Source organism: Mustela putorius, unplaced genomic scaffold, assembly GCF_011764305.1.
Source record: "Mustela putorius furo isolate JIRA1106 unplaced genomic scaffold, ASM1176430v1.1 tig00003845_pilon_pilon_pilon, whole genome shotgun sequence".
NCBI lineage: Eukaryota > Metazoa > Chordata > Mammalia > Carnivora > Mustelidae > Mustela > Mustela putorius.
In genome coordinates, this window is record NW_025421998.1 from 1533637 (window position 1) to 1558645 (window position 25009).

The following is a 25009-nucleotide window of genomic DNA, read 5'->3' on the forward strand; positions in this document are numbered from 1 at the left end:
TGCCTGCCTCTCTGCCTGCTTGTGTTCTCTGTCAAATAAATAAAACCTTTAAAAAAAAAAAGTGACAGGGTTTCTTTGTACCATACATTCTAATTTGATGTAATTTCTGGTGTTCATCTTTAAACTTTTCTGTTGGTGTTTATTTATTTTTTGATAAGTTTTGAGTATTATATTGTTTGTTGTTTGTTTTTTAAAGTAATCTCTGTGTCCAACATGGTGCTTGAACTCATACCCCAAGATCAAGAGTTATATGCTCTATTGATTGAGCCAGCCAGGAGCCCTGTTGGTGGTTTTGGTTTTTTGTTTGTTTGTTTGTTTTTATTTATTTTTACTAGCAAAAGTGGATTTATTTGGGAATAACAGAATAGCAATCAAGGGCATAAAGGCTACAACAGAACCATTGGCAAGTTCTATTAGAGTTTATTTTTAAACTTTTCTGTATTTCTCAATTCTCTATGCTGAAATTGTTACCTTTTTTAAAATCCATGCTCTGTATTTAAAAATTATATGCAAGATGCTTGAAAATAGTACAGAAGCATACATAGCAAGATGTGAAAGCTACCCTTTATGTCCTTCTCAAATATATTACCATGTCAGTAGCTGTTGTATGTCCTTTTTCTGTGTATATGCTTATATTCAAATTTAAGTATATACACATAAACATTAAGAATGTTACCATACCATACTTTTTTTTACATGCTTTTTTTGTTTAGCAGTAGGATTTGAAGGTCTTTCCAAATGGCTACATAGAACTCCAGTATTGCATGAAATGTTTCAGGCTTTATTTAACTATCAGTTGCTGGGTACTAGTTTTTCAATTTTTCTTTATTACAGCCAATCCTTTTAAGAATATCTGTAGTAACTTTTTGACACATATGTAAATGTTTTTGTCAGATGTGTTCTTATAGGTGAAGTTGCAAATCAGAAGCATTGATTAGATATAAAAGTCTGCAATTTTATATTCCTTCTGATAATTTATATAAGTGGCCATTCTTCGTATTTTTATGAACAATTGATGTTTTCAAAATTCCATTTTTTGCCATTCTGATGGATGGCTCCTTTTATTTTGCATTTTCTGGTTACAGTAGAGAAGGGAGCATTTACATTTCTTTACTGGCCATTTGTATTTCTTCTGTGACTATATATTTTTTAATCAAGAGAACCCTGTAGCTACTAAAAATAAGAAATAAAGATAGTTTTACAATAGAAAAACTAGTTTCACTTATTAATGGATGCAAAATGGGATAATGGATGCAAAAGGTTTGGTTGTTAATAAAAATAATAAAGTCATCTCAATGTTTATATGAAGAAACTAATTAGCTAAGGGTTATTCTGTCTTCTAAATCTTAGTTTAAATAGAATTTTATCAGTGGACCTATGCCTATTAGTTAATTAGCTGGATAGCAGTTATACAAAGCATTCTGCTTGTATTTGTGGGCAGCATTTAGGAAAGTAGTTGATATACATGTTTTTTTATTCATCAATTCAATAAATACCTTTTGTTTATTCCACACCAGACATAGTTCTGGCACTGGGGATATGGTGAACATGACAGTGGTGGGAGGAGAGGGGTATATGATATGCCCATTTATCTTTCTGATGTGGGAGAGCCTCCCTAAAGGAGTGATAAATAGAGCCCTGAATGATAAGAAAGAGCAGCTATGTGATTTAAGCATCCCAGGAAGAGAAAACAGTATTGCTAAGACATCAAGTCAGGAAAGAAGCATAACTTTTTGAAGAACCAGAAAAAAGGTTAGTGTGTATAGATCGTAGTGAGTGAAGGAGGGTGTAATAGAATAGATTTATAGTGAGTGAAGTGAGAGGTGGTTTGGGTCTTGCAGATCACAATGAGGATTTTTATTTTTATTCTGAATGTATTGAAAAGCTATTGGAGAGTTTTAGGCAAAGGTATGGCATAATCCAATTTATGTTTTTAAAGTACAAAGCAATATGTCACAAGCATTATGTGATTTTAGCAAATGAGTTATAGAGGAGGTGGGACTTCGACTTGATCCTTAAAGACAGATGAGAATCAAATAAATGGAGGGGAAGGGTGTAGTCTGATGTGGTAACACAAAAATAGTGCCTGGCTTTGAATTGGAAGATGTGGTCTGCATATTGACTCTCTTTATAGCCCTTGAACTCTAAATTTCTTAACTCTCTTCTTAGTTCCCTCATCTCCTTTCTGTATACCTTGGTTGCTATGAAGAACAAGTCAAATGAAAAATGTCATAAAAGTGTTTTTTGTGAACTGTGAGGTTTATTGTATGTTTGTTTACTCAGTAAAAGACTACCATCTGTGTGGTATGCTAAGGGCTGTCGAGTGATAAAAAAATGAATTAGACCTAGTTTCTGCGCCTCAAAGAGGATATAGTCTAATAGTGTGGTAAATATATTAAATACAAAGTTATGAATGATTAAGATCTTAAGAAAGATGCAGATAAGGCCCAGTGGGGGTTCACAGAAAGGGAGAGCCTTCTTGGAGTTGGTGAGGCTTTGTGAATAATTAAGAACTCTTGAGCTACATTCTTGGAAGATGGATGGGACTTCGGTAGAAGATGGTGGAAAGAGGACATTCTCAGTGAGTCTGTGGGAGTAAAGACATGGTAGTATTAGGCAGAATCAGAACTTGATAGAACCAGGAAGATCATGCAGTACCTTAATATTAGGCTAAGGAAAGTGAATTCTATTCAGTAGAAATACTCTCACCAGTGTACCTGATTCTACAATTTTTTTTTAAAGATTTTATTTATTTATTTGACACAGAGAGAGATCACAAGTAGGCAGAAAGGCAAGCCGAGAGAGAGGGGGAAGCAGGCTCCCTGCTGAGCAGAGAGCCCAACTCAGGACTTGATCCCAGGACCCCTGAGATCATGACCTGAGCTGAAGGCAGAGGCTTAACCCACTGAGCCACCCAGGTGCCCCTGATTCTACAAATGTTTATCTAGCATCTGCCTTTGTGCTAGGTTTGTGCTAGTTAGGGCTGTGGAGGTACAGTGATCTCAGTCTCATTGGGGAAGACAGATTATCTAATTGTTATTCTAATGAGGTATGAACAAAGTAGTAGGATCATAGGACGAGGAACATCTCCAGCTCTCTGCCATAATGAGGGAAGACTTGAAAGTGATGTGGTAAGTAAGTATCCCTGTACTTAGCCAGATATAAGAGGTGAAGAGAGGAAATGTGAGAACAGCTTTCCATGCCTGACTTTGTATGTTTTGGGTTGGCTGCACAAGGTCTTTGTATGTAGTGCAAGACTTTCAAGAGCTTTGGTAGAGGGGGAACTGAAAGATTCAGGTGGTGGTAGGGAAAGGAAATTGGAAAGGATAGAGATTTGAGGTGGGAAACCTGGAGAGTGACTGTTGCACTGGGCCAAGTGAGAGATGATACAGGACCTAAAGAGAAAGAATAGCTTTGGGGACAAAGAGCCTAGAAAACTGTCGAGATGCTTAAGATATAAAATTGGCTGGACTTGGAGATCAGTTGGATGTGGAAGAAGAAAGGAAAAGGACCATGTGGGGTATAGAATGATTTCTGGATCTTTGCTATTTCAGAAATTCAGAATCTGCCATTGCCTGTGTGTAGGGTATCTATAAGAAGAAAAAGGGTGGATTTTGGATTTAATCGTTTTATCTGGACTGTGTTGAAGTTGCATGCATGTAGGATAATTGGGAGCAGGGAGGATGACTTGGTGGGGTAATCAACTTTTAGGTGATAATTTAAACCATTCATAGCATAATTAGACTCTTGTGGGTGGATGAACTTAGTGAAGAAGAGGGTTCTTAAGAGAGCATTGAGAAATAGCCATAGAGGTTAGAAAACAATCAGGAGAAAGAAGAGTAAAAGTGGTTAGCAAGTGTATTTAAGGGTGTGGTCAGCATTGTCATCACAGGCATTGCTATCCCCCCCCCCCCCCGCCCCAAAGATAAATCATTGGTCACCTTAGTAATTTTGGTGAGGATACAAGCCAAGTTACTGTGGTTTGAGGGCCACGTGTGGGGGGTGGGGGTGTGTGTAGGAGAATTTGGCTGTTATTGGAAGGAGAGGAGAAAGATAAAATATCAGAGTACCATTATTTGCTTGTTTTTTCTTATCTGTTTTAAAAGATCTTAGAGACTTGAATTATTTAATCCTTGAGGGGAAATAGTCAATGGATAGCAAAGAGTCGAAGTCACAAGTCATAGAGGAGCCTAGCATAGTGCATCTCAAGCTTTAGTGGGGATCTTACTAAAATGCAGATTCTGAATCGGAAGATCTGGGTTGGGGCCTAAAATACAGCATTTCTGACAAACTCCCAGATGAGGCTGAAGCTGCAGATTTGTGGCCAACCCTCTTTGAAGTAAGATCTTGAGATAGGACATTGCTAGTATTGTACAGGAGTTAACCTTGGGTAGGAAGAGGAGTAACTCTGTTCTGAGCTCAGGTAAAATGTGAGGTAGACAGAGATACAGATTAAGCTTGCAGGCAGGAGACAGGCCTAATAATTTTTGTGTTTTGTTTTGTTTTTCTGCAGAATAGAAGTACTTTGGAAATTGTTAACTTGAAGATGGGTAGAAAGGTTTGGAACAGTTTGTGAAGATTTGGAATAGCTACTAAAAAGAGAAGGAAAGAGTGAATTTGGGATACGTAATAGTCACTGAACAGTGAAGATTAGTTCAGTTATAGTGTCTGTAGAAATAATTGGAACAGAGAGAGACTAGATAGGACGATTTTTAAAATGATAAGGTAGCCCTGAGGGGAGACAATGAGGTCTGAAACAGAACAGGGACCTTGAGAAATAATTATAAATTGTGGCCCACCCAAAGATGTCCCTGTGAAACTGTTAGTATGTCACCTTATGTGCAAAAGAGACTTTGTAGGTCTGATTAAAATAGGAATTTTGAGATGGAGAGATTATCCTGAATTGTATAGGTGGGTGCCATGTAATCACAAGGATCTTTATAAAAAGAAGCAAGAGGGTCAGCAGAGTCAGAAAAGGCCATGAGAGGATAGAAGCACAGGAAGAGGAAATGTGATAAAGGAAGGAGAGGTCAGATTGTTGGACTGAGAGCCAAGTCATGGACGTTTTGAAGCTGAAAAAGGCAAGGAAACATTTTCCCATGAAAATGCATAAGAAACAAAGCCCTGTTGTTGTTGATTTTAGCCCAATGAGACTGATTATGGAATTTCTGTCCTCAAGAACTGTAAGATAATAAATTGGTGTGGTTAAACCATTATGTCTGTGATAATTTGTTACAGCAGTAGTAGGAAACATGCTTTGAAGCGTGGGTGTACGGGAATGCCGAGTTAGAACTGATAAAGCGAGACAGTTGATGGGATTGATGGGATGTGGGATGGGATTGATTAATTTTTGTTGAAAATTAATTGGGATTGATGGGCATCAGGAATCTGGGAAGATTTCTAGCCTGGGTAAATGGATGGAAGATAGTAGTGAAATACAGAATTGCAAGGAGTAGATCTTAAAGGAAGATGTTCATTTTGCAGTAAGTACGGATGAGATAGGGTGAAGGAAGATCTAAAGCAGGGAGAGGAATTTAAGAGGCTGCCATGGTACTGTTAATAGTTAATTGAAAAAAGTGAAAAAAAAGTTAACTGAGCTGCTAATACCAGTATATGGCAGATTATATACGAATATTTAGAATATTGACTGAGCATGTAACAAGAGGGATGATTGGGAAAGGCTTTTGAAAAATTGCTACTATTTTACTGTTTCTCAGTTTAGAAAGCATTTTTTCCTGGTTTTATTAAGATATAATTGACAAAATTAGGGGCACCTGAGTGGCTCTTTGCCTCAGAGGCCCAGGTCATGATTTCAGGGCCCTTGATGGAGCCCAAGTTCTTGCTTCTGCCCCTCCCCCCCATGCTCTCCTGTTCCCAAATAAATAAATAAATCTTTTTTTAAAAAGATATAATTGACAGGGCGCCTGGGTGGCTCAGTGGGTTAAGCCGCTGCCTTCGGCTCAGGTCATGATCTCAGGGTCCTGGGATGGAGTCCCGCATCGGGCTCTCTGCTCAGCAGGGAGCCTGCTTCCTTCTCTCTCTCTCTGCCTGCCTCTCAGTGTACTTGTAATTTCTCTTTGTCAAATAAATAAATAAATAAAATCTTTAAAAAAAAAGATATAATTGACAAAATTAATATATTTAAAGTATCACTTTGATGATTTGATACATGTATATATTGTGAAAGGATTGCCATAATCAAGTTAAGTAATGCATCCATCATCTCATACATTTATTTTTTTGTGTGGCTAGAGTTCTTTTTTTTTTTTTTTAATTTCAATTATGCAGTATTATCAACTGTAGTCATCATGTTACACATTAGATCCTCATACTTCATTAATCTTCTAACTGAAAGTTTGTATCCTTTTACTAGCTTCTCCTTTTTTCCCTTCCCTCTTAGCTCCTGGAAATCACCCTTTATTCTCCGAGTTTGACTCTTAAGATTCCACACATAAGTGATACCGTGCCGTGCCATATTTGTCTTTCTCTGGCTTATTTCACAAGGCATAAAGCTTTTTAGGCTCATTTGTGTTGTTCTAAATGGCAGAATTTCCTTCCTTTTAAAGCCTGTATTGTATTCCATTACAGAGACACGTATACACACCACATTTTGTTTATACATTCATCTGTTGATGGACACTTGGGTTGTTTTTGTACCTTGCTATTGTGAATAGTGCTGCAATGAACAGGAGAGTACAAGTATCTCTTTGAAGTAATACTTTTATTTCCTTTGACTTATATACTCCGAAGTGGGATATCTGGATCACTTGGTAGTTCTATTTTTAACTTCTAGAGTAATCTCTCAATATTATTTTTCATAATACTGTATTAGTTTACATTCTCACCAGCAGTGTACAAGGGTTCTTTTTTCTCTACACCCTCACCAGCATTTGTTATTGCTTATCTTTTTGATGATAGATATCCTAGCAGGTGTGGTGATATCGTTGTAGTTTTGAATTTCATTTCACTGATGATTAGTGATATTCGGTGCCTTTTCAGATACTTGTTAGCTGTTTGGATGTCTTCTTTGCACAAAAATACCTGTTCAGGCCCTTTGTCCACTTTTTAATTGGGTGTTTTGTTTTGTTTTGTTTTCCCTGTTTGAGTTACACGACTTCTTTGGATATTTTGAATGTTAACTACTTACTAGATTTGTGGTTTGCAAATATTTTCTCCCATTCATAGCTTTCCTTTTCATTTTATTGATGGTTTCCTTTGCAGAGCATAGTTATTTTAGTTTAATGTAGTCCCATTCTTTTATTTTTGCTTTGTTTTGTTGGTGTCAAATATGAAAACCATTGCCAAAACCCATGTCAAGGAGTTTATCCCCTGTGTTTTCTTCTACGAGTTTTATGGTTTCAGGTCTTAAGTTTAGTCTTTAATCCATTTTGAGTTGATTTTTGTGTATGGTATAAGATAGGGGTCCAATTTCTTTTCTTTCTTTCTTTCTTTTTTTTTTTGTTTTGTTTTTATTTTTTGCATGTGGCCATCCAGTTTTCCCAACACCATTTATGAAGAGAGTATCTTTTCCACATTGTATATTCTTGCCTATTTTGTTGAAAATTAATTGGCCATATATATGTGGATTAATTTCTGGGCCCTTTACTGTGTTTCATTGATTTGTCTTTTTTTTTTTCCCAGTGCCAATACCATACTATTTTGATTACTATGGCCTATAGCTTTGTAATACAGCTTGAAATCAGGAAGTGTGATGTCTCTAAATTTGCTTTTCTTTCACAATTGCTTTGGCTGTTCTGGGTCTTTGTGGTTCTGTATGTATTTTAGGGTTTCTGTTTCTGTGAAAAATGCCATTGGAAATTTAATAGGCATTACATAGACTCTGTAGATGGTTTTGTATAGTATGGACAGCTTAACAATAGTAATTCTTACATTTCATTAGCCCTGAATATCTTTCCATTTATTTGTGCCTTCTTCAATTTCTTTAATCTGTTTCTTTCATTTACTTGATTAAATTTATTCCTAAGTATTTTATTCATTTTGATGCTGTTATAAATAAATTTATTTTCTTTCTCTTTTCAGCTCTTTGTTGTTAGTCTATAGAAACACAGTTGGGGCACATGGGTGGCTCACTGAGTTAAGCCTCTGCCTTTGGCTCAGGTCATGGTCTCAGGATCCTGGGATAGAGCCATGCATCAGGCTCTCTGCTCAGTGGGGAGCGTGCTTCCCCCCTCCCCTCTCTGCCTGCCTCTCTGCCTACTTGTGACCTCTCTCTCTCTGTCAAATAAATAAATAAAATCTTAACCAAAAAAAAAAAAGATACACAATTGACTCTTGGAGAACACAGGTTTGAACAGTGTGGGCCCACTTATACATGGAATTTTTTTTTCAATAGATAGTACTGTAAATGTATTTCTTCTTTTTTATGGTTATTTATTTATTTATTTATTTTTAAGATTTTATTTATTAGAGAAAGAGAGCATGAGAAGGGGGAGGGTGAGAGGGAGAAGCAGACTCCCTGCTAAGCAGGGAGCCCGATTCTGGACTTGATCCTGGGACTTCAGTATCATGACCTGAGCTAAGGCAGTCATTTAACCAGCTGAGCCATCCAGGCACCCTTCTTTATGATTTTTTAAATAACATTTTCTTTTTTCTAGCTTTTAAAAAAGAATACAGTATATAATGCATATAATATACAAAATATAAATTAACTGACTGTTACGTTACTGCTAAGGGATCAGGTCAACAGAAGGCCTGGTAGTTAAGTTTTGGGGAAGTCAAAAGTTAAAGGTCGATTTTCAACTGTACAGGAGGCCTCGGGCTCTCCTAACTCCTGTATTGGTCTGGGGTCAACTGTTGATTTTATATCCTGCAACTTTATTAAATTTATTAGTTCTAACATCCTCCTAGTGGTATCTTTGGAAGGGTTTTCTACAAACAGAAAATTTTACCTCTTTCTGATTTTGATGCTTTTATTTTCTTTTTTAAAGATTTATTTATTTATTTTAGAGGGAGAGAGCATATGTGCACACACACACACACACACACACACACACACCCCTGAGGGGAGAGGGAGAGAAATCCTCAGGCAGTCTCCCCACGGATAGAGGAGTTGTTGCAGGGCTCAATCCCAGGACCCTGAGTTGGCGACCTGAGGTAAAATCAAGAGTTTGACACTTAACTGACTAGCCACCTAGGTGTGCTGCGGTTTCTTATGTTTTAAAAAGAAGATTTTGGGGGACACCTGGGTGGCTCAGGCAGTTAAGCATCTGCCTTCGGCTTGGGTCATGATTCCAGGATCCTGGGATCAAGCCCCACATTGGGCTCCCTGCTTGGGGGGATGTCTGCTTCTACCTCTCCCACTCCCCCTGCTTATATTCCCTGTCTTGCTGTCTCTCTCTCTCTCTCTCTGTCAAATAAATAATCTTTAAAAAAAAATCATTTATTTATTTATTTTGCCTAATTGCTCAGGTTAGGCCTTCCAGTATTATGTTGAGTAAAAGTGGTAAGAGTGGGTATCCTTAGAGGAAAAGCTTTCAGCTTTCATCACTGAGTGTACAATATTAGCTGTGGGCTTATTTTAAATGGCCTTTATTATGTTGAAGTATATTCTTTCTATACTCAGTTTGTTTAGTTTTTGTCATTAAAGGATGCTGAATTTTGTTAAATGCTTTTGTGATTATGTGATTTTTATCCTTCATTTTGTAGATGTAGTATTTTGGATGATGCTTGTATGGGAAGTGGTTTTTATATCCTTTTGGGGAGGGTAATCAACAAGTTTTTCAAATGGGTACAACTGCTATTAGCATGTAAAAGAAGCAGGGAAGGGTGCCTGGATGGCCTCAGTCCTTTGGGTGTCTGATTTTTGATTTCAGTTCAAGGGCTCACACTGGGCTTGGAGCCTGCTTAAGATTTTCTCTTTCCCTCTCCTCTCCTCCCTTCCCCCTGGTTATGTACTTGTTCTTTCTCTCTTTCTCAAAACAAAATTAAAATACTCTTTATCATATACTAAATTCCCATACTAGAAAGAAAAGAAATAAGCAGGGTAGAAAAATTAGGCTTAAAAAATGTTGAAAATAGTGGCTACTGTATCAGACACAACATGTATAGAACACTATCATTTCAGAAAGTTGTTGGGTTTTTTTTTTTAGATTTTGTTTATTCATTTATTTGTCAGAGAGAGAGAGAGAACGAGAGAGCAAGCAAGCACGCGAGCTCACAAGCAGGCAGAGTGGCAGGCAGAGGCAGAGAGAGAAGCAGGCTTCTTACAGGTCAAGGAGAGACGGATGTGGGACTTGATCCCAGGATCCTGGGATCATGACCCAAGCCAAAGGCAGCGGCTTAACCTACTGAGCCACCCAGGCATCCCCAGAAAGTCCTTTTGGATAGCACTGTTCACTGTTGTTTTATATAATAAGGGATTAGATCTTATTATAGTAAAATTATTAAGAATCAGTGTTTGCTAATTATGCACCATTTCAGGAGACCTGAACTCTTGGAGAGATTGTGTGATACAGTTGAGTGAATAGTACACTATGCTCTCCTTTCTAAGGAACACTAACCTAATCAACAGCAAACCTAACCAGTTGAGTTTCAGGATACTGAGTTTCTGTTGTGGTTCTGCTTTGTGTTACATGAATTTGGAAACATTAGAAACATAGAAAGTTCTCTTCCTAAAGAGATACTGTCATCTCTTGAAAACATTGGGATGCCTGGGTGGCAAAGTCGGTTGAGTGTCTGCCTTCAGCTCAGGTCTTGATCCCAGGACGCTGGGATCAAGTCTCATATCAAGCTCCCTGCTCAGTGGGGAGCTTGATCCTCCCTTTGCCTGTTGCTCCCTCTTCTTATGCGATCTCTCTCTCTCTCACAAATAAATAAAATCTTAAAAAAAAAAAAAGCTTAAAAAAAACCCATTAATAACAGACAAACAGCTAATACATATTCACTGCAGATTCTGTAGTATAGAAATAATTAGAAAAAAAACTTTTTTTAGAAAGAAGAAAAATCGGACTTGCAGGGCTCCTGGATGGCTCAGTTGGTTAAGGAATTGACTCTTGGTTTTGGTTCAGTTCATGATCTGGGGTTGTGAGATTGAGCCCCAAATTGGGCTCTGTGCTCAGTACAGAGTCTGCTTGTCCCTCTCCCTCTGTCTCTCCCCACTCTTGCTCATGCCCTCCATCTGTGTCAAATAAATAAAATCTTAAAAAAAAAAAAAGGACTTGTTTTCTACCATCCATTTCAGTTCTTTTACTAAAACTTCATGATGTAATTCATTATATAGTCTCAGAGATGCATTTTCTTACCCTCCTAACTTTGTATGGCTGAAGTTAGGTCATTAGTAAAAATGACCTAAATTTGGATTTTGTGATTATATTTAATTTTGGGTTCCCAAAACATGTTATGAACATTAAATATATCATTGACATTTATTAGTAAATACGTACTTTGTGAAAGAATGCATGTTTACTAGGACATGAAGTTAAAAAGTTAAGGAACTTTTAAAGAGAAACAGAGAAATTGGAGAGGAATGGAGGTTATGGTTTGTTTTTTAAGTCTTCGCTGATAATGCTTATCTAGATTCTCTCCAGTAAAAAATAATTTAGTAGGTCAAAGGTGTTAATTATGTTGGGATTTTACCTGATATATTTGTCTCTCTTTTCTTAGGTGAAACTTAGTGGCCATGAATCTCTCAGTTAAATATATGTGTCTGTATGAATTTGGTGACCAGAATCTTGTTAGTGTAGGAAAGTTAATTTAACAAAGTTCTGTGCTATTACCTCTGATGAAATGATAGTCTCTTTGCTCTCCTCCTGCTCTACCTTTCTGCTCTAGAAGCATGGTCAGACTTGTTTTGAGGTCTAAGGGTCTGAAGGGAGAGAAAATTAAAAAATGTGGCTGAGTATTTCATGTTATGACATTATTGGTTCTTATACTAAAGTTGTCTATTTAACAAAACATTTCCTTGCATTTCCACAAATACTTGTAAGCTCATTGGTAATTTTAATGAGTATTTAATGATAAGTGTTAGATTTGAATGTTTTCTAAACAGTGTTCTCATTAATCTAAAATAATGTTATATAAACACTATGTATAAAGTACCTCAGTGCTGAAGAGTAATTAGCCCTTAGTACATTTGAAATCTTTTTGAAAAAATGAGGGCAAAGTTCAGTTTGTATTTGAGTTTATCTTAAACCTAAATATCATTTCGTTTTCATACTAGAATTGTAAAATGTTTCTCAGTATTTTCTTCCATGCTCTTTTAATGTCAAATATAAACAAAATTTCCAGTCCTTCCTTTCCTCTGTGTGCATTTTAATTATGGGTTTTTAGGAGTTTTGTTCCTTTATTTACCCTCTCCATGTAACTTCTACAAAATGTCTGCAGGAGCTATCTCCTCCACAGTGTATTAATTTGTGTATCGTGTTGACCTATGTACTTTCCAGTCAGAAGGTCTGGGTTTAAGATGGCATACAACTAGATCAGGCAAGGTTCTAGAAGGAAACGAATCTAACTGAGATGGTGCAAGAGACTTCAGTGAAGGACTGCAGAGGTAGGGGTGGATTAAGGGAACCCACAAGGGATGTTTTCTATAAGTTACAGAAGGAAGCTTCAAGGGACAGGGAAAATACAGTGTTATTAGAGCCTGGGGAGAGTTGTGGAGAAAGGGTTGCCTGACAGAGGAGCCATGGTGGTCGGGTGACAAAGCTTCTGTCAGAAAATGTGACCAAAAGGAGGGAGGGTGCTGGGAAGAAATAACCCAGCATTTCTCTACCTTCTGACCTTCCAGTGACAGGTAACACTGAAACCCAGAAGATATGTCTGTTAAGGTTAGCCTTCTTGGGCACAGAGTTGGGCAGAAGAGTATTAGAGGAAGAGGGTAGTGGTAGTAAGATAATTACCAGTACATTTACTGATAAGTATGGGATTGATTTTAGGTTACATGGTATTTTAGATTAAATTTCTAATCTGTAAACTGTAGATACTTCACTGGGGTTGATGTGAGCAATTAAAATGAGACATGGCAGACATGTGAAAGTGCTATCATAGTGCCTTTGTCTGGTGAGTATTTGTTTTTAGTTTTGATAAGGTATTGATTTGAAAACTTCAGCTTCCTTTCACGGGGCGCCGTGCTGCATTTGTTTTACAGGAACTTTGGTTGCCACCATACTTCTAAATAGATGATAGGTTTTGTGTTTTCCAATAGTTTGGGGGAAGTGAATTACATAGTCAGTATTAAATAGTTTCCAAAATTTAGAGACTGTATTTACTCTCTCATGATAGGCATTTATCTTTTTCACTCTTGTTTTGGACAGAGCACTGCTGACTTCTGAGCTTGTGGGCAAGGATGCTTTTTAGGTGTAGAGGTGGTCTCCCTATTGAGTGATTGGTCAGACTTGACCCAGCTGCTGCCACCATTGCTGTGTCCTTGTTGTATACTTCTGTTTTCCAAGACAGCAGGGATGTCTTGTCACACTTTCTCTCCTAACCTTACAGTATTTCTTCTCACAGAGATCTACTTTCATCCAGTCTCACCTCTGAGCATTCATAGGCTAGACCAAGATCAATATAATCAAAATATATTACGATTTTGAAATTAAATAAATTTCTGTTTGATTTCACAGGCTTCAGTTCGCAGTTTTTATAAATTTAGAACTCACCTCTTCTGAATTACTGACTATATCTTCATTATTTTCCACCAGACGTTCTGCCAAATCCCGAAGCAGAAGCCCATATTCATCTAGGCATTCAAGATCTCGTAGCAGGCACAGATTGTCTAGATCCAGAAGTCGTCATTCTAGCATTTCTCCTAGCACACTAACTCTGAAGAGTAGCCTGGCAGCCGAGTTGAACAAGAATAAAAAAGCCCGGGCTGCAGAGGCAGCGAGGGCTGCAGAGGCAGCGAAGGCTGCTGAGGCCGCTGCCAAAGCTGCCAAAGCTTCTAACACTTCTACACCTACAAAGGGGAGCGTGGAGACCGGGGCTGGTGCGTCACAAACCAACCACGTGAAGGATGTGAAGAAACTGAAAACTGAGCATGCACCTTCTCCCTCAAGTGGTGGAACTTTAAAAAATGACAAGGCAAAAACAAAGCCACCTCTTCAGGTAACAAAGGTGGACAATAACTTGGTTGTAGATAAAGCCACCAAGAAAGCAGTTGTAGTTGGGAAGGAGAGTAAATCTGCTGCTACAAAGGACGAACCAGTATCTCTTAAAGAGAAAACCAAACCACTTACACCAAGCTTAGGAGCCAAGGAGAAGGAGCACCATGTGGCTTTAGTGACCTCTACATTACCACCGTTACCTTTGCCTCCCATGCTGCCTGAAGATAAGGACACTGACAGGTAAGTGCCAGAGAGTGTTGTCACCAGCAGTTGAAAGAAAAGTTTGAAGTGAGAAGCTGTCTGACCCCCCAGATAGAAAGGTTATATAAAAAAGCCATAAGCTGTCTTTATTATAAATGAAGCACATTGCTTGTAGGGTGACAGAATTATAGTTTAAGAATTCCAGGAAGAATTTGCTCTCGCCTTGGGATACAACATATATGTCAGCTTGGGAATTGGAAATGTGCATAGTGTGCTTTCTTTAGCTTAGTGTTCCTTAATGACCCTGTCAGAAACGTGACAGTTTATGAGAGACTCTACCTTGGGTGGTATGAAGCAGGTGTATTGGTTATTTCTAGGTTTCTTCAGCAGTCTTACAAATTTATCACTCTGGGTACATTATGAGTTTATAGTTTTTTAGACTTTCCTTGAACCTTTCAATTTTTTTGCGATTGGAGATTAATTATATGTTGCAGGAAACCCATAATGTGTTTGTTTTCCTTTAACGTGTTTACAGATTTCTATGTGAATATTGGGGGTGTGAGGTTTTTTTAAATTTTGAAACATTTTTATTTTTTAGAAGATGAAGATACAAGTGAGTTGAGTGTAACGTAAATGCAGTTCTAAGAATATCTCTGAAATGTATGCTAGGATAGAAGCATTATGCTGCTGTGTAATATCTGTCTGTTATACCACTTAACATTTTTCATTTTCATTTTTATTTTTATGGAGAAATTAAAGCTGTTCTCTCATTTTCTTTTAAAAAACAGCTATGTGAGCAGTTCTAGCTGACATCTTTATAGAATTTGAAAAGTGGATGAAAATGTTGTGTGGGTAGGTCTTTCAAGTGCTCACTTTGGCTGGCATTATGAAAATTTTAGAATTTAAAACAAAAAAGAAATCATAATTCCTGTGTTTCATGCCCTCTGTGATGTCTTTTTTCTGTAATCAAAAATTTGCCAAGAGATATCATCCAATATAATCAGGTATTCACCAATTATATCACTCTAATTATGGTTCTTACAGGTTTGACTGTTCTCTAGGAGCACTGAAGGTTCATAACAGAGTAGTGATTTATAATTTGGATGAGTCTGGGAATGGGCTCTCCATCACAGGGAGGCATGAATATAGAACTGAGTCACTTCATTAGTGAGTGAATAATCCTAGTTGCGAAGAATCCAGTAATTCTGAGGGCGCCTGGGTGGCTCAGTCAAACATCTGACTTTGGCTCAGGTCATGATCTTGGGGTCCTGGGATTGAGCCTGAATCAGGCACCCCACTTGGTGGGAGTCTGCTTGTCCCTTCCTGCCAGCTCCCCACCCCCTGCCATTTGTGCTCTCTCTATCTTAAATAAACAAATAAAATCTTAAGGAAAAAAAAATCCAGTAATTCTGGGCCAGTGAGACTCATTTTCTACTTTATTCTTCATATATGCTTTGGAAGTAAATTTTTACTAGTGGTTTCTTCAAGAACTCAACATATATACAAGTGAGTGCTTAAGGAGGGTATTCTTTGTGCATCTGTTTTTAATGGGGTGACGGTACATGTCATGCTTATCATTAAAAATTTTTTTAAAAATATTTTACTTATTTATTTGACAGAGACAGTGAGAGAGGGAACACAAGCAGGAGGAGTGGAAGGAGAAGCAGGCTTCCTCCCTAGCAGGGAGCCTGATGTGGGGCTTGATCCCAGGACTGTGGCCTGAGCCGAAGGCAGATGCTTAACGAACGAGCCACTGAGGCGCCCCTAAAAAAATATTCTGACCCACCTTCTTCTCTGTCTCTTCTGCTTTTCTCTTCTATTGCGTCTTTGCTCTTCTTTCTTTGAAGGTGTCTGTATATTTCATGAATACAGTACATGGATACTACTACTAATTGGTGTGGCCAAAGGTCAATTCAACACTAGTCACTCTTTTTGATGCTCTGAATGTCAGTGGGAACTCCTTTAAGCTGACTTATTTGTCCTTTTGACGTGACCTATTTATTTTTGAGTACTTTCCGGCCAGATAGTATCTTTTAGGCTTGCTTTTAACTTTGCTTCTCTTGCAGACCTGGAATTTATTATTCTCTGAAAATCACAAGGTAGACTGTTAAACTGTATGCTTTCATATAATAAATTGATTTTTTAAAACAATTAGGATCATACTATGCATAATACTCCTTGACTTGTTTTTTTTTCATTAATGTATTAGAGATCTTTCCGTGTCAATATATATAGATAGATAGATAGCTATAGATAGGTTTAATTTATTTTATTTTAATTTATTTTATTTAAATTTATTTCACCTATATAGATAGGTTTAATATTCCTATCTATAAGAATGGATAAATCATGGGGGTGCCTCAGTGGCTCGGTGGGTTAAGCCCCTGCATTTGGCTCAGGTCATGATCTCAGGGTCCTATTCCCTGCCTGCTGCTTTGCCTACTTGTGATTTCTCTCTCTGTCAAATAAATAAATAAAATCTTAAAAAAAAAAAAAGAATGGATAAATCATGCTCTTATTTACGACTCAGCTATTGATTAAGGGATACGTAGATTTATAATTTTTTGTTACCAAACTGTATTTTATTTTATGTGTACAAGAGCAATTTTTGTGGATAGTTACCAGGTTAAAGTATATACATTTATTTTTAAATTTTTATTATTTTTTAAAGATTTTATTTACTTGAGAGAGAGCAGGGGGTGGAGAGGCATAGAGAGAGGGAGAAGCAGACACCCCACTGAGAAGGGAACCCAACGTGGGGCTTGATCTCAGGACCCTGGGAGCTGAAGGCAGCCTTTTACGAACTCAGCCACCCAGCTGCCTCCCTCAAATTGTACTTTAATAAGACTGTTACCAATTTGTTAGTCCTTAAAATATGGAATTATTTAATTTTGCATTTTTCTGATTATTGAGATATAGCAACTTTCTGAATACTTGTTGGGTATTTATTTTTTCCAGTGAACTATTTGTGCATATCTCATGCTAACTTTTCCTTAACGTGTTTTCCTTTTTCTAATTGAGTTGTAGGTGCCCCTTATGTTTAGGATCTTGATCTTTGCTTATCAGAGTCTTTTTGCTTGTTTTTGACATATATTTGTTTTGGTTTTGGCTATTTTCATTTTTTTTTTAAGATTTTATTTATTTATCAGAGAGAGAGAGGGGGAGAGAGCGAGCACAGGCAGACAGAATGGGAGGCAGAGGCAGAGGCAGAGGGAGAAGCAGGCTCCCTGCTGAGCAAGGAGCCTGATGTGGGACTCGATCCCCTGGACGCTGGGATCATCACTGAGCCGAAGGCAGCTGCTTAACCAACTGAGCCACCCAGGCGTCCCTTGGCTATTTTCATTTTAAAATATTGTCGGATTTAATAATTTTTTCTTTATATCTTACGGGTTTATAAAGCTAAAAAGATTAAATCGAGTCACACAAATTTTTTTTTTGTTTATTACATGAAGAAGAAAGATGCTCTCCCCCATCTCCCATGTAGACTGATAGATCCAGTTGTTTCTAACAACATTTACTGAAAAATCCATAATTTGTGGTGCCATATATAAAAACTATTATGGATACCTGTGTTTCTGGACTCTTTTCTATTAAGATGTTTTATTATTTCTTTGCCAGTACTTATTTGTTTTAACTTCGTTAGGCATGATACATTGGTTCTCAGACTCGAGTTTCTGCTGTAGGGATAGGCAGCTAGTACAAAAGTGAAGGGTGGAGTGAATTACTAATTAGCGAATAGCTCTGCCATTCAGTCTCCGCTTCAGTGTTGCTGAAGCCCACCTAATTTAGGGCCCAGTGTTGCTAGAGCTTTTGGTACTTTTTTTTTTTTTTGAAGGAAGCCTGAAATCTGAATCTTCTGATTTAAAAATATTGGCAATTTAAATTCATAGTTTTTTTTATAAAACGTTGGGTAGACCATAATACATACCCTTGACTTCAACCAGTCTTGGGCTTCTGGTTTGCAATCTTTTAAAATAGGTTGACCACACGACAGGGCAAATTGCACTTAATTACTCTTTTTCAGAAGTTTTTTTGGCAGATTTTTTGCCTTTATTCTTGACAGATTTTATAGTCGGTCTGCTTGTCAAGTCACTTTAAATTGTTTGGGACTCAACCAAATGTAGATTAATTTGGAGACTGACAGCTTTACCATATTACAATTTTCCATACAAAAACATGGTTTCTTTTTTTTTTTTTTTTAAGATTTTACTTATTTATCGGACAGATAGAGATCAGAGGTAGGCAGAGACAGGGGGAAGCAGGTTCCCCGCCAAGCTGAGAGCCTGATTCAGGACTTGATCCCAGAACCCTGAGACCATGACCTGAGCCGAAGGCAGAGGCTTTAACCCTCTGAGCCACCCAGGTGCCCCCAAAACATGGTTTCTTTCTGTTCATTCAGATCCAGTTTTAGGTTCATCAGCCCTATCTTTTAATTTTCTTCTTTTGATCTTGTATATTTCTTGTTGAGGTACTTTATTGTTTTTGTTGCTAGAACACATGGGGACTTTTAAAAATCACACTCCTGGGGCACCTGGGTGGCTCAGTGGGTTTAAGCCTCAGCCTTCGGCTCAGGTCATGGTCCCAGGGTTCTGGGATCAAGTCCCGAATCAGGCTCTCTGCTTGGCGGGGAAACTGCTTCCCCCTCTCTGTCTCTTTCTGCCACTCTGCCTACCTGTGACCTCTTTCTGTCAAATAAATAAATAAATAAATAATCTTTAAAAAAATAAAAATCATACTCCCTATTTTGTTATTACAAGTACTCAGTTAAAATAATGATATTTTTAATTATACAGTGTTACTCTTGGAAAGTTAGTATTTCATTTCTCTGAAGTCTGGAAGCCTTGCTGAATTTGGTAGTTCATGTAATAATATATATCAATATAGGCAGTCTCTTAAATTTTAAATTGTAAGTAAAATTAAGATTTTTAGTTTTACCTTCTAGAAATGTTCATTTGAATATTCAGCCTAATGAGAATTCTTGACTAAAACCTTACAAGTTAAGAAACTATAGTTTTCTAAGTAAATTCTTAGAGATAGGTTTATTTTCAGGTACAGTTCATGTGGTATCTTTTTTAGAAGGAAGCTTTTACTGTTTTTCAGTCCTGATTTAGCTACCCTTCAGCAGCATTACTCTAGGAAGCCCTTTGTGTAGTACTTTATCCTGCTGCTTATTTGACTGTGTTCTCCCAATGACCATCCAAGCTCCTTTCTGAGAGGAGTTCTATCTTAATCTGTTTATTGTCTTTGCTGTTAAACACCAGTGCCTTACCTAATACCTAGCACATAGAAGCATGAAATCAATGTGCAAATTGGACAAAACATTAGTACTGAAAAGTGGGCTGTGTGATATTATTATTTATTTATTTATTTTTGAGAGAGAGAGAGAGAGAGAGAGAACACACTTGGCACAGCATTGGGTGGGGTAGGGCAGGGCAGAAGAAGAGGGAAAATCTTGCACAAGCTCCCTGCTAAGCATGGAGCCTCATGGCTCAGTCTCACTACCCTGAGATCATGACCTGAATCAGTTAAGATTAAGAGTCAGTTGTTTGGGGCTCCTGAGTGGCTCAGTGGGTTAAAGCCTCTGCCTTCGGCTCAGGTCATGATCCCAGGGTCCTGGGATCGAGCCCCACATCGCCCTCTCTGCTCAGCGGGGAGCCTGCTTCCTCCTTTCTCTCTGCCTGCCTCTCTGTCTGCTTGTGATCTCTGAGTGTCAAATAAGTAAATAAAATCTTCAAAAAAAAAAAAAAAGAGTTGCTTAACCCACTGAGCCACCCAGATGCTCCCATACTGTTATTTTAAAAATAAAACTACAAACCAATTTCCTTTTGAGCATATTTTCTCTGTTAAAGAACTTCTGGGGTGCCTGGGTGGCTCAGTCAATTAAGCCTCTGACTCTTTATTTTGGCTCAGGTCATTATCTTGGGTGGTAGGATCCAACCCTCAGTGGGGTCCATGTTCAGTGCGGAGTGTGCTCTGGGTTCTCTCTTTCCCTTTCCCAATGCCCTGCCCCTGCTTAGTTGTTCTCTGACACTAGCGCGCTCGCTCTCTTTCCCCTTTCTCTTTCTCAAATAAATAAATGAGATCTTAAAAAAAAAAACCCTTCTAGTGAGTAACACAAAGTTACGAAGAAAAGGCACAGTTTTGTTATAGTTATTGGTAAATGGTTTTTATCAGATGGTATTAAATCATGCATTTGTACAACAATATTAATGTTCAGAATGAATAAGAGAAGTTAAAATGATTTACTTTGCTAATGTATTGGTAATTTGTGACCCCAGTATTGTAGTCTCACTAAACTTTTTCATTATGGGACTCATAACTGATATGAAACTGTGGGAAGTCCAAATTCTACTAAAATAAGATTCTCTTTCAAGAAATATCTTACTATTAAAGAGACTTTTTTAATAACTGGGAGGTTTAGTATACTTAAATTACCTAATTAAGATATATTTTATGCATTCAAAAAAGTACAGAACTAACTGAACTTAAATTTTTACCTGTAACATCAGTAAGCTAGAACCTTAAAAAATTTTAAAAGAATTATTGTCTAGTTTAAGAAAAGTAACCCTATAAAGGGGCAAAGCTAGACTAGTTGTTTGTGGTTATTTAAATGGGTAAGATAAATAATAGCATGTAGTGTTATTTCTTAGAAAACCTCTTTATGTCTCTCTAATAGTGTCAAACAAAACGCAATCACAAAACTATTCAATTTTTCAGTGAAGCATGGCAAGTTGACTTTTTTTGGTATTAATATACAATTTTATAGTAATTCTGTATCATCTTTAAAAGTATACTTTTTTTGAACAGTGCTAGATTTGCGTAAACATTATGGTACTACAGAAAGTCCCCATATACCCTGTAGTTAGTTTCTTCATTATTAACATCTTATATTAGTATGGTACCTTTGTTACAATCAGTGAACACATATCAGTACATTATCGTAACTAAACTTCACACCTTGTTCAGATTTCCTTAGTGTTTCTCTAATTCTGTATCATTTTTACCCCCCAATTTTATATTTTGTAATTGAATATAGTACATTATTTTAGCTGGAAAGTAAAGAAACTTAGTTCAGTATTTTGCCATTGCTATTTAAGTGTGAGATGTGGCTGTGTTTTTATTTCTCAGATGTTTGGGTTTTATTTGTGTGACTCCTTTCTCTTTTAGCTTACGTGGAAATATTTCGGTAAAAGCAGTTAAAAAGGAAGTAGAGAAGAAACTCCGATGTTTACTTGCTGATTTACCACTGCCCCCAGAGCTACCAGGAGGGGATGATCTCTCAAAGAGTCCAGAGGAGAAGAAAACAGCAACACAGTTACATAGTAAAAGGAGGCCTAAGTATGTGCTTGCTTTCCGCCTGCTCTTACATTGGCCAGAAATGATTCTGGGTCATCATAAAATCATAAAACAAAAAATTAAGATTTAAAATAATAAAAAGTGTATTTATTCTTTAAACTTAAGTATATGAATAAATTCTAGAGTTTTAAAAACATTTCATAATTCCCTGCATTCCTATTCAAAATGACTAATAAAACCAGATTTAATTTTCTCTCACAGTTTGTAATGTATTAATTTCTTGGGTTACTATATGTTAAAGATAATTTCTATAATTAAGATACTTAAATAATATAAAACACTGAAATTGGAGAAGATGGAAGTCAGCATTCAGTGAGCCCAAACAAAATTAGTAATGGGCAAGCTGCTGTGTTTTCCTTTGCTTTTTTAGCTCCATTTGCTCCCCTAACTAAATGTATTTTTCATTCTGCAAGAGGTGGAGTGGAAGAAGGTTTGAAATCTGTATCCTAAATTAGCTTCAAGTAAGTGCCTAGAACCAACTCTTTCCCTTGAAACCTGTTTATCAGTTAAAGGGGGAGAACACTGATTCTTTTTTTTTTATTATTTCTACTTAATCAAGGGAAAGTGTGAGTAAGAACTTGAGTTAGATCTGATTTTAGAATTGCCGTTCAGGTACCTAGCGAGAGTATGATGGGATTTCCTAGTATAGAGTAGAAAACTAGAAAACTTTTAAAATTCTGAGTTTTGTAGCTTTATTCCTTTAGTGAATTTCTGTTACATACCAGAATATTGAGAGACTACAAAATAACCTATTTTTTTTAAGAATGTCAAATATTTGTCATATATATATATATATGACACACAGAAACACATACACAGGGTGGATTACTGAGAGTTGATTATAGTAATACTTTTGTACTTTCTTGGACTAAAAATCCTTCTTGTGTTTTCATTTTTAAGGGCCATAAGTTTAAATTTGTCAGTAAGCTTTATAGTTAGAATTTTTGGTAATAATATTCATTATTAAACTTGTTCTTGAAAAATGAGTGACATATATATATATAATGGATGAAAAGAAAAACCTCTGGAGGTTGGTTAGAGAACGTTGACTCTTTGTATTAGTGTTGGTTTTATCCATTCAGTGAAAATTGCGTTATATTTTTGAAAGTTCTTCATACAACTTTACTTCTTTTTCTCAGCTTGTTTGTCTATAGAAAAAGAGCTGGTATGGAGAAATGATGCCTTGACTTTCGTGATAATTTATAATAGCAAATTACAGTGTTACTTGTCTTACATGATCACAAGTGTTCGAGGGTGGAGGGAAATAAAGGATTTAAGATTGGGGGAGGGTGGGTATTAAGTATTAAACAGTTCATTCAGCTTGCTTGATTGCATATAAAAACTTCAGAACTATATTTGATAGAATATGTGGGCCTCGCTATGGTGAAATCAAAGAAAAAGATATTGACTGGGGAAAGCGCTGCGTGGATAAATTTGATATCATTGGAATTATTGGAGAAGGTACCTATGGACAAGTTTACAAGGCCCGGGATAAAGACACTGGTAAGTATGTCAGCTGCTGTGGATCTCTAGATCTGTGGAATGTACTTAATTTGTTTTTCTCCTCAAATGTGTAATTTGAAGGGTTTTTTTAAGTTAAATTTGAATTTATTATGCTTTTGTTTCGTCTTTTTTGTTTTATGTGTGCGCTTAATGTAAGGTATGAATACCTCTAAGTGGGTATGTAAATATTTTTAAAGTTTTTTAGTATTTGTGATGTGTAGTATGGTAGGATTTCGATTTCTTTAATTGTGAATAAATTCTTATGTTATTAGTAATCTGGGAACAAAAGTATCTTGACCAACTTAGTAGTACATTTTGTTGTATTAAGTCTTATGTAACACTTTTTATTTTACCCAAAATATTCTTCTTTTGAAGTTACCCTTTGTTTGGAGGCTAGATTTAGCAGCCTAATCTTCTAGAACATAATCAGGAACCTGAGAGAAAGTTTTAAAAGTTTTTGCAGCAGAGTAAAAAAGTAACTATGTTAGAGGCTATGTATTTTAGCAAGTAATGGGTAGAGCCTGTACTTAATCTTTACTTATAATTTCTTGTTAAAATAAACCAGTAGATTAAAATAGCAGAGTTATTTGAAGCCATTTAGTATAAGAAAACTCTGGAGGGCAATTATAACATAGGGTAATAATATTTATAATGATTCCGTATTATCAAAAAGATTAAATTATAACTTCTAGGAGCCGTTTATTAAACAAGGAATCGTACATTTTAGACTTCTGTCAAAAAGAATCAAGGAAGTTTTGATAATTAAAAGCATAAATGTTATAAATGACCTTTTGGAAAATATTTAAGTACAGAATTCCTTTTTTCTCCAAAGAAGTGGAATGATAGTGAATTTTTTCTTATAAGGGGGTATGTGTTTGTGTGTTCTATTTAATAGTTAGATCTTCCCTGATCAGAATTCATTGGTATCTGAATTTTGTGAAGCCATTTAGTATAGTGGGAAAGAAATACTTTTGAGATAGCTGATTCAGATTTTGAATCCCAGTTTCACTGCTAGTCACCTGGGCAGCCTTGTACAAGTTAATAGGTCTGAGCTTATTTTCTTACCTTCATAATGTACAGAATTTCTGTTCAGAGATTTTATGCATGTATAACCATATTGGGTAAATTTATTCACCCCTCCTTCACTTTTTAAAGTTCGTATTGTGATACATCTACTGTTCATCACATCATCTGCTTTTTTTAACTTAATATATCTTGGAGAGCCAAAATAACAGTACTTATGTACCTAGCCCCATCCTTTTTAACAGTCGTATAGTATTCCACAATTTGGGTAAATATTTTATACTTTTATCTAACCAGATATTTAATTTCTTGTACTATAAACATTGTAATTTCAAGAGGTAGGAACAGGCATTATGAATTAAAATAAAGTTAAAATTAAGAAAAATGTCATTTCGTTTTATCATCTGATTAACTTGATTTTACTTAATTTTTATAGGAGAAATGGTAGCCCTAAAGAAAGTACGTCTAGATAATGAAAAGGAAGGCTTTCCAATTACAGCAATTCGAGAAATTAAAATTCTCCGGCAGCTTACCCATCAGAGTATTATCAATATGAAGGAAATAGTGACTGATAAAGAAGATGCTTTGGATTTTAAGAAGGATAAAGGTATGCATACATATTTACATAACCAGTTCTGCATATGCATGATGTTGCTAACTTGGAGATTTTGTCATAGGTATTGATCAGTTGAGTAATTACTGGGTACATAAAACTATTGTGTTAATGTCATACTCTAATTTTAAATGTGGTTGAGCTGAAGAATTAATTTACTTCAGTAGTTTTTGAGTCACCTTAGTAAACAAAAAAGCATATTTGTCAGTAGTAGTAGTTGTTTTTTGAACATAAATGTGTAATTTTTAGTCTG

At 36.5% G+C, this 25009-nt stretch overlaps 1 protein-coding gene across 2 annotated transcripts in view; it reads left to right on the forward strand.

Moving 5' to 3' along the window:
• The window catches only part of CDK13 (cyclin dependent kinase 13), a 119804-nt gene that overhangs the window by 15616 nt on the left and 79179 nt on the right, over positions 1–25009 (forward strand). For both annotated transcript variants that reach the window (XM_013059285.2, XM_013059288.2), the window contains exons 2-5: positions 13659–14300; positions 21429–21599; positions 22981–23120; positions 24580–24750. In XM_013059285.2, the coding sequence (XP_012914739.2) occupies positions 13659–14300; positions 21429–21599; positions 22981–23120; positions 24580–24750 (1124 nt within the window). The remainder of the gene's footprint in view (positions 1–13658; positions 14301–21428; positions 21600–22980; positions 23121–24579; positions 24751–25009) is intronic.